Source organism: Chiloscyllium plagiosum, unplaced genomic scaffold (genome assembly GCF_037043375.1).
Source record: "Chiloscyllium plagiosum isolate Xiang-an unplaced genomic scaffold, Cpla_swu_hap1 HiC_scaffold_39, whole genome shotgun sequence".
NCBI classification, from domain to species: Eukaryota; Metazoa; Chordata; class Chondrichthyes; order Orectolobiformes; family Hemiscylliidae; genus Chiloscyllium; species Chiloscyllium plagiosum.
In genome coordinates this window covers 4,193,457-4,203,917 of record NW_028270177.1, presented here as the reverse complement: position 1 = coordinate 4,203,917, position 10,461 = coordinate 4,193,457, and the positions used below count along the sequence as shown (strand labels likewise).

General features: G+C 44.7%; 1 protein-coding gene across 3 annotated transcripts in view; it reads left to right on the top strand.

Moving 5' to 3' along the window:
* Positions 1–9,124: 9,124 nt before the first annotated feature.
* The window catches only part of LOC122540881 (FERM domain containing 5a), a 257,704-nt gene continuing 256,367 nt past the window's right edge, over positions 9,125–10,461 (top strand). The window contains exon 1 of one of the 3 annotated variants that reach the window (XM_043677108.2): positions 9,125–9,455. In XM_043677108.2, coding sequence (XP_043533043.1) covers positions 9,354–9,455 — 102 coding nt within the window. In that variant the 5' untranslated portion in view covers positions 9,125–9,353. The remainder of the gene's footprint in view (positions 9,456–10,461) is intronic. The other 2 variants (XM_043677107.2, XM_043677109.2) reach the window with 2 other exon arrangements.

Below are 10,461 nucleotides of genomic sequence, written 5' to 3'. Positions count from 1 at the left end.
TTATAGAGGTTTACAAAATTATGAGGGGCATGGATAGGATAAATAGAAAAAGTTTTTTCCTTGGGATCAGGGAGTCCAGAACTAGAGGGCATAGGTTTAGGGTGAGAGGGGAAAGATATAAAAGAGACCTAAGGGGCAACCTTTTCACACAGAGGGTGGAACGTGTATGGAATGAGCTGCCAGAGGATGTGGTGGAGGCTGGTACAATTACAACATTTAAGAGGCATTTGGATGGGTGTATGAATAGGAAGGGTTTGGAGGGATATAGGCCGGTTGCGGGCAGGTGGGACTAGATTGGGTTGGGAGAGCTGGTCAGCGTGGACTGGTTGGACCGAAGGATCTGTTTCCATACTGTACATCTCTATGACTCTATGACTCTAAGACAGAGGGTATTGATTGATGGGAAGTATTCATCCTGGAGTTCAGTTACTAGTGGGGTACCGCAAGGATCTGTTTTGGGTCCACTGTTGTTTTTCATTTATATAAATGATCTGGATGAGGGCACAGAAGGATGGGTTAGTAAATTTGTGGAAGACACCAAGGTCGGTCGAGTTGTGAATAGTGACGAAGGATGTTATAGGTAACAGAGAGAAATGGTTAAGCTGCAGAGCTGGGGTGAGCGATGGCAAATGGAGTTTAATGTGGAAAAGATCCTTGAAAGTTGCCACCCAGGTTGATAGGGTACTTAAGAAGGTATACAGTGTGTTAGCTTTTATTGGTAGAGGGATTGAGTTTCGGAGCCATGAGATCATGCTGTAGCTGTACAAAACTCTGTGCGGCCACATTTGGAGTATTGCGTACAGTTCTGGTCACCACATTATAGGAAGGATGTGAAAGTTTTGGAAAGGGTTCAGAGGAGATTTATTAGGATGTTGCCTGCTATGGAGGGAAGGTCTTACGAGGAATGGCTGAGGGATTGTTTTCGTTAGAGAGAAGGTTGAGACTTGTCTTAATTATAAGATAATTAAGTGGGCGGCATGGTGGCACAGTGGTTAGCACTGCTGCCTCACAGCGCCAGAGACCCGGGTTCAATTCCCGCCTCAGGCGACTGACTGTGTCGAGTTTGCACGTTCTCCCCATGTCTGCGTGGGTTTCCTCCGGGTGCTCCGGTTTCCTCCCACAGTCCAAAGATGTGCAGGTCAGGTGAATTGGCCATGCTAAATTGCCTGTAGTGTTAGGTAAGGGGTAAATGTGGGGGTATGGGTGGGTTACGCTTCGGCGGGTCGGTGTGGACTTGTTGGGCCGAAGGGCCTGTTTCCACACTGTAATGTAATGTAATGTAATGTAATGTAATGTAATCTAATCTAATCATCAGAGGGTTAGTTAGGTTGTACAATGAGAGCCTTTTTCCTCGGATGGTGATGGCTAGCACGAGGGAACATAGCTTTAAATTGAGGGGTGGTAGATATAGACAGATGTCAGAGGTGGTTTCTTTATTTGGAGAATCGTAGGGGCGTGAAACACACTGCCTGCAACAGGAGTAGACTAGCCAACTTTAAGGGCATTTAAATGGTCATTGGATAGGCATATGGACAACAATAGAATAATATAGGTTAGATGGGCTTCAGATTGGTTCCACAGGTCGTCGCAGCATCAAGGGCTGAAGGGCCTGTATTGTGCTGTAATGTTCTATGTTCTATGGTGTGAGTGGAGTGTTGACAGGCTTAATAGATGTCTTTGCAGGTGATCAGAAGTGCCAAACAGTGCTAGTAAAATGTCAATAGCTGAATTGCAAGTGAAGGGATAATCTGATTAATGAAGCCAGAGAGGTAATTACAAAAAATAAAAAATAAGATGGTGTTACAGACAAACCAAAACACTGGAACGAAAGTCGTATGTTGAGGGTCTAATTGAAATAATAAGTAATCCAAAACTGTACTAACTAATTAAGGTAGAGAGATCATAACAATTATCAAGGTGATGGTGTCAAAACAGAACAGTAATGAAGATGTTACAAATACAGAACATTATGGTGGGGTTACATATAGTGTGACATGAACCCAAGATCATGGTTGAGGACATCTTCATGGGTACAGAACTTGGCTATTAGTTTCCACTGACAATTCTGTGTTGTTATGTATTTAGAAAGTCACCTTGGAGGATGCTAACCTGAAATTTGGAAGCTGAATATCATTATCTGCTGAAGTGTTCCCCAAGCGAGTTCCTGTCTGGCGATTGTAGTGCGTTGTCCATTCATCCATTGTAGAATCTGCATGGTCTCACCAATATATCATGTCTTGGGCATCCTTGACTGCAGCATATGAGATAGACAACATTGGCCGAGTCACATGAGTACCTGCCGTGTACAGGTGGGTGGTGTTCCCACATCTGATGGTAGTATCCATGTCGATGATTTGACATGTCTTACAGAGGTTGCCGTGGCAGGGTTTTATGTGTTGTGGTTGCTGTTCTCCTGAAGACTGGCTAATTTGAACAATGGTCTGTTTGAGGTTCGGTGGTTGTTTGAAGGCAACAAGTGGAGGCATAGAGATGGCCTTCGCGAGGTGTTCATCATCATTGATGACATATTGAAGACTGCAAAAAATATGGCGTTTCTCCACTTTGAGGAAATACTTGTTGATGAAGGGTAATCTATCTATCATGTCCCATGCCTGTCTTCTGAGGAGGTCATTATGGTTTTTCGCTGTGGCATATGAAAACTGGTGATCAATGAGCTGCGCATCGTATCCCATTCTTATGAGGGCATCTTTCAATGTCTGTCGGTGTCTATCACATTCCTCCTTTTCTGAGCAGATCCTGTGTATGCACAAGGCTAGTCCATAGGGGATGGCTTCTTTAACAGGTTTAGAGTGGAAACTAGAGAAATGCAGCATTGTGAGGTTATCCGTGGGCTTGCGCTAGACTAAAGATTCTTTACAGACACTAAGAATCCAAATCAGAGTTTAGGAGAAAATTCTTTACCCTGAAAATGATTAAAATGTAAAACTTGAAATAAATAAAGTGAGTATCATTGATGGTAAAATTATATAGGAGGAGAAAGTGAGGTCTGCAGAGGCTGGAGATCAGAGCTGAAAATGTGTTGCTGGAAAAGCGCAGCAGGTCAGGCAGCATCCAGGGAACAGGAGAATCGACGTTTTGGGCATAAGCCCTTCTTCAGGAATGAGGAAAGTTTGACCAGCAGGCTAAGATAAAAGGTAGGGAGGAGGGACTTGGGGGAGGGGCGTCGGAAATGTGATAGGTGGAAAGAGGTCAAGGTGAGGGTGATAGGCCGGAGTGGGGGTGGGGGCGGAGAGGTCGGGAAGAAGATTGCAGGTTAGGAAGGCGGTGCTGAATTCGATGGATTAGACTGAGACAAGGTGGGGGGAGGGGAAATGAGGAAACTGGTGAAATCCGAGTTCATCCCTTGTGGTTGGAGGGTTCCTAGGCGGAAGATGAGGCGCTCTTCCTCCAACCGTCATTTTGTTGTGGTCTGGCGATGGAGGAGTCCAAAGACCTGCATATCCTTGATGGAGTGGGAGGGGGAATTGAAATGTTGAGCCACGGGGTGGTTGGGTTGGTTGGTCCGGGTGTCCCAGAGGTGTTCTCTGAAACGCTCCGCAAGTAGCCGGCCTGTCTCCCCAATATAGAGGAGGCCACATTGGGTGCAGAGGATGCAATAGATGATGTGTGTGGAGGTGCAGGTAAATCTGTGGCGGATATGGAAGTTTCCTTTGGGGCCTTGGAGGGAGGTGAGGGGGGAGGTGTAGGCGCAAGTCTTGCACCTCCTGCGGTTGCAGGGGAAGGTGCCGGGAGTGGAGGTTGGGTTGGTGGGGGGTGTGCACCTGACGAGGGAGTCACGGAGGGAGTGGTCTTTGCGGAATGCTGATAGGGGAGGGGAGGGAAATATATCCTTGGTGGTGGGGTCCGTTTGGAGGTGGCGGAAATGACGGCGGATGATGCGCTGAACATGGAGATTGGTGGGGTGGTAGGTGAGGACCAGTGGGGTTCTGTCCTGGTGGCAGTTGGAGGGGCAGGGCTCAAGGGCGGAGGAGCGGGTAGTGGAAGAGATGCGGTGGAGGGCATCGTCGACCACGTTGGGGGGGAAATTGCGGTCCTTGAAGAAGGAGGCCATCTGGGATGTGCGTTTTTGGAACTGGTCCTCCTGGGAGCAGATGCGGCGGAGTCGAAGGAATTGGGAGAATGGGATGGCATTTTTACAGGGGGCAGGGTGGCAGGTAAAATTATATAAACATATGACATACAAAGAAATTGGAAACTCAGCTGATAGGATGAAGTGGGGAACGGTAGGAGGCTCCTTATGCAATGCATACTCATTGACCAGATTGAACAAATTGCCTAAATTTATGGTCAACACTCTAAAGAATTCTCTAAAATAATATGGCTCAGCTCAAACTGCAGAAAGCCATGAGATCAGAGCCAGAGTGACTTCAATTGTTCTGTGGCTGTGGTAGTGAGGTTGCTTATTTAATGCTGATAAGTGTAGTTGTGTGCCAAGTGTCCATATTTAATCAGAGCCGGTTTAACACTGCCCATATTAATTTTATGTAAGACCCTTCTAACCGGCGTACAGAGACTTCGAGCCCATCAAATATAATCTCAGATCCCTGAGAGGTGAAAGTTAAAACCACTCCACATATAAACCCTGAAAGAGTTAGAAGTTTCCACAAAATATTTTCAGTTCTACTGTTTCAAAGATTACACTTTACAAACTGATACATCTAGATTGGTTGTGTAATAGCATTGTTGTCTTTAAAACAGAGAAGATTATGGTTCAAGTCACAGTCCAGGACTCCATCACATAATGCAGACTGACACTTCAGTCTAGTACTGAGGGATTGCTGCATTAATGGAGTCACAGTACTATCTATTGAATCAAATGTTACACTGAGGGCCTATTTAGTTATATAGCTGGATATAAATTCAATTCATCCATTAATCAACACTGGAGTAGTAGATTTGATCATTTATTTCATGGCTGTTTTATAAGATTTTGTTGTGTGCAAATTAGCTGCTGTGTTTACTGGATAACAGCAGTGACTACACTTCAATGCTTGGCAAAGCTTGCTTTGTACTGCTCCAGTTGGGAAGTGGCCCTTCAATTTACATATATCCACATTTTCAACTACTTCTTAAGGCCTTCTTGCAGTTGTCTCTTGCTGGGAACGGAAGGGAAGTGAAATGTGGGGCATGTACTAAAGTCCCAACATTTATACTAAAATTAAATATACCTATAAATATAAATATTATGGTAACCTTGCCTTAATGGTAGCCCTTTCATTAATGAGCTAGCAGGTGAAAGATAACAATTCTACTTGACAACTTGAATACATCAAGTAAATTGCTACTTCAAGGTGGAAAGTGGGAATGCTGTATCTTTCAGTAATGAGATGTTAAACTGAGTCCCCATCTGCTTGTTGAATGTAAAAGTTCCAAGGCTCTACCAAGCAGGAGTGAAAGACTTCTCTTGATGTCTTTCCGCCTTCAATAAACATCACCAGAACAGATTCACTGGGTCACGCACTACATCAGTATTTTGCGTTTGGCAAAACAGTGACCACACTCTTCATTTGTTCACAGGATGTGGACATTATTGGTTTGGTTAACATTTGTTGCCCATCCCTAATTACTCCTAAGAGGGTGGTGGTGAGCCACCTTTTTGAATTGCTGCAGTCTTTGTAGTGTAGGAACACCCAAATTGCTGTTAAGAAAAGAGATCCAGGAATCTGACCCAGTGACAATGAAAGAGTGTCTTTATAATTTCAAGTTAGAATGATTCATGGCTTAGAGGAGAGCATGCAGGTACTGATGTTTCCATGTATCTGCTGCCCTTATCCTTATAGGTGGTAGAGATTCTGAATTTCAAAGTCACTGATGGAGGTGCCTTGGTGAGTTTCTGAAATGCTTCTTGTAAATGGTAAACACAATGGTAAACATGGCATCGGTGAAAATGGGAGTGAATGTCCAAGTTGGTGGATGGTATGCCAATCAAATGAGCTGCTTTATCCTGGATGGTGTCAAGCTATTTGAGTGTTATAGAAGCTGTATTCATCCAGGAAGTGGAAGGTATTCCATAACTCACCTGACATGTGCCTTATAGATGGTGGATGGTAATGGGGTGGCAGGAAGTCAACTATTTGCCGCAGAACACCTAGTCTTTGATCTGCTTATACAGGCATGGTGTTTATATGGGTGATCCAGTTCAGTTGATGATCAATGGTAAATCCCAGGATGTTGATAGTGGATGATTCAATGATGATAATACCATTGAACATCAAGGAGTGATGGTCAGATTCTCACTTGTTGGCAATGGCTGGTGATTGCCCGGTAATTGTGTGACACAAATCTTACTTGCTATTTAATAGCCCAAGCCCGCATATTGCCAGGTCGTGCTCTAAATAAACACAGTCATCTTCAGCATCTGGGACATTGTGAATGGTGTTGAATATTGAGCAATCATCAGTGATTATCTCCATTTCTGACTTTACGATGGAGGGAAGATCATTGATGAAGCAGTTGAGGCTAGTTTATTTAGATCAGTACCCAACGGAACTCTTGCAGAGATGTCCTGAAGCTGAGATGGTTAACTTTTAACACCCAGAAACATCTTCCTCAGTGCTAAGTATGACTCCAATCAGCAGCAGGTTCTCCCCCATTTCCTGCTGTGTCAAGTTTTGCCAGGACCCTTTGGTAGCATTCTCGTTCGAATGCTGCCTTAATGTCAAGGACAATTACTCTCATCTCACCTCTGGAGTTCAGCTCATTTGACCAAGGCTGTAATGAGGTCAGGAGCTGAGTGAAACAAAAACAGAAAGTGCTGGAGAAAATATGCAGGTCTGGTGGTTTCTGCAGAGAGAGAAAAACAAAGTTAATGTTTTCATCATAATTTCTCAATGTACTGAAATGGTAACTCTGTTTTTTACTCTATGAATGCTGCTAGACCCACGAGTTTCTTCAGCACTCTTTTATTTTTGTTCCAAATTCCCAGCATCCACAGTTCTTTGTTTTTATATCAGGGACTGTTGATGACCCCTTCCAACTCTTTGTCGATAATCAAGAGTCGACAGGTAGAGTGGTAATTGGCTGGGTTGGATTGGTCCTGTTTCTGTGTACAGGACATACTTGGGCAATTTTGTACATTGTCATGTAGACATTGTCGTTGCTGTGGCCATACTGGAACAGCCTGGCTATAGGTGCAGTAAGTTCTGCAGCACAGGTCTTTGGTACCATTATGGAATATTATAAGGGCTCAAAGCCTTTGTATTATCTAGGGACTTCCGCCAACTCTTGATAACACTTGAGCAAATTGAATTGGTTAAAAGCTGGCATCTGTTATGGTGGGGACCTCGGATGGAGGCCACAATTGATCATCTACTTGGTATTTCTAGCTGAGGTTGGGTGCAAATACTTCAGCATTGTCTCTTGCACTGATGTGCTGAGTTCCCCCATCGTTGAGCCTCCTATAAATTATTGACTTGACTACCAGCATTTATACTGCTGGATGTGGCAGGATCCAGAGCCAAGATCTGATCTGTTGATTGTGGGACCACTTAGCTGCCTGTCCATTGCCTCATGGATGTGTAGATTTGAGTTGCTCAATGTCAATGATGGTATTGCTGGTCAACATGATGGTGAGGATCCTCAATGTAAAGACAGTCACTCCTACCAATACTGTCAGGAGAAAAGCATCTGCAACAGGCAGATTATTGAAGATGAGATCAAATATATTTCCCTCATGTTGGTTCCCTCACCACCTGCCCAAGACCTGGTTTCTGTGGTATATCCTTGAGGCCTTGACCAGTTTTCTCAGCAGTGGCACTGCTGTAGATCGTCATTGAAATCTCCCACCAGGGGTACATTCTGTGCCCTTGCCATCTTCAAGTGATATTTTACATGAAGTTTTGTCAGCCAGGGCATGGTCCACCAACCTCCTTCTGGGCTGTGTATTTCTTTTGGATGATATTTGTTATCAAAACCAAAGCCAAGGGAAGACATGAGGTGCCATACTGTCCAGACCCAGATTGGCCAGGGAAGTGAAGTTTGGGAACTATTTATGAACAGCATTAAGACAGATTTGGAACATTTTGTTCTCTTATTTATGTTTTCATTAATATTTGAGAATACATTATTAGTTGGCAGCTAAGTGATACAGCCCATATTGGCTCCTCACACAATGCAGTGTACTTTGCCACTGTCTTGTTGACTCTGATGTGCTCCAGAGAACCCGACTTCTTCTCCTTTACGCGAACAATTTCATGGTATTAATAATGTTCATGACGTTTCTGAGTTTTGGCTGGAGATTTTTCTGCAGGTTGACTTTCCAGCCTAGTCCTTGTACCTCCTCACCGAAATGATTTTGGGTATTTCGCTTTGCTCACTCAAGTTCCAATAGCATATTTATATGTGTAAATTGATCTGCCTTTGGCTAGTAATTACCAAACGCGGTAATAACTCACACAAAGGCGTCTGTTCACTGTGCTGGATCTGGAAGCAGCCCGACGTGTTTGATGCTTCCTTTCTGCTTTTTTCTACCTTTATTTAGACCCCAGTTGCTGTACTGTCCCCCTCCCCCAATCCCAAAGACAGCCCTTACCCTTGAGGAGCTTATTCCAGGGGTCGTGGTCAAACCCCAACAGACTTCGTTGTCATTCGCCTGAGCTGCGTGCTAATAAAGGGGAGATTTATGCAGAACAGTCACTGAGAGCTGTGTAGAGGCGCTGCAGAGAGAAAGAAAGAGAACAAATTAAATCCAGTGTTGTCCGTGCTCTCATTATGCAGTATTTGCAAGCACAATAGGAAACACACAGAGCCGATAAAAATGCAATGGCTAGGTACAAAGAAATCCTGGGACGTACAATGGGAAAACCAGCGTCTGTTTATTTGATGCATTGCATTTACAGATTTCCTGCACCGACTGCACAAGTTTGTCTCCAACAATCGAGCCTGCGACTGTTCCTCCCCATTGAATAGATTCCCTCTCGCTGGTCAGCGGGGATGCCACCCAGTGCCCGCCCCCGCTCACCGCCTCCTGGTACCGCCCACGTCTCGGCGCAATTGGTGAGTACCCATGCCCATCAGAACGCTCCTGGCGGGGATTGGTGGAGCGGGCTGTCTGTCGGGGTCGCGGTGAGGTCCCTCTGCCTGGATACTTTGCCCTGGCCGCTCACGCTGCGCTGCGATGCGAGAGCATCAGCCCCAGTCAGATCCAGGGGAGATGAGGAGAGAGCAGCCGTGCTCCAGAGACCCCATCCAGCCCAGCGCCAGCAAGGGGCTGCAACCCGCAGCGAGAGCAGGCAAATCGAACCAACAGTCAGAATAAAACCTCAGTCAAAACAAAACCCCACAATAATCCGCCCTGCTTCGCTGTGTTTTACGCCGCCTAAACCCGAAGGAAGATGCTCAGCAGGTTAAGAAGCGGCAGCATCAGGAACCTGGACCGGGAGTTTGACTGCACAGTCAGGCTGCTGGACGATTCCGAATATTCCTGCACCATTCAGGTTAGTGTCATCCTGGCAGCTGGCACAAGGACATTCGCTTCGGATTCATTTGCAAGATGCAACCGCGTGTATCCATAAAACACTTTGTACCTTGTGTGACTGCATGTTTTACTGATGTGTGTGTTTTGATTGGGTGTTAATTTTTGTGTACAGATCACAATCGTCTTGGCAACACTGCGAAGGGGCTAACCCAGTTTAAATGAATAATATTCAGATAATCTCGAAGCCTAATTATATTTAGCAGAAATATGCTTAACTTTTCAGCTGGAATGCCGGTCCCCCCATCATCCTCCTATTGACTGTTTTGATGAATCTTGACGAATGTGGGCTTTTGTTTCAGAACACTCGTGTTGTGGGTGAAAAAAAAGATCATTTATATCAGTTACCATCTGTGTGAAAAGTACCTATTGTGACAATGGTCTATAAATATTCCCTTTCTTGCCTATTTGTAGATAACAGTGAAGAAGCAACCCCTATTTCCCTTAGCTCAGTGCTTGGCATTGTTAGGGCACTTAGAACAGGGACTATTCCTGACGGGTTAGCAGTTAACTCGGTAAAAATCCAGTCAGAATGAATTGGAAATCTTAATTTTCCAAGCGTAGTGATTACAGTCCTATTCACAGATAGAACAGAATGTCTTGCTTTCAGAATTACTGCTTCCTGTACAGGCTAATGTAAGACAATTGCGTTCACCAGGATTTATCAAATATTGAAATACCCAGTTTGAAAGTGTGTCGTGTATCTGTCTTTATGTTGCTACTTAGGCTTTCTATCAGCACTCTTTCCCAATCATTTTACCCCTTCCCAAATAAAAGCAGAAGGGGTCTGGCCGGTTCATGAATGAACTTGTGTGAACTACCTCATTCAAACTGAAAGAAGCATTTCCTCATAGTGATGAGTCTCTGCACGTCTCTCTTGTGGTGGAGGTAGCATCTATGACTTTCTGCATTAAAGGAGCACTTTTGCTGGATGAAGTGTCTTGCCTCAAGTTTTACCAGGGGTCGGG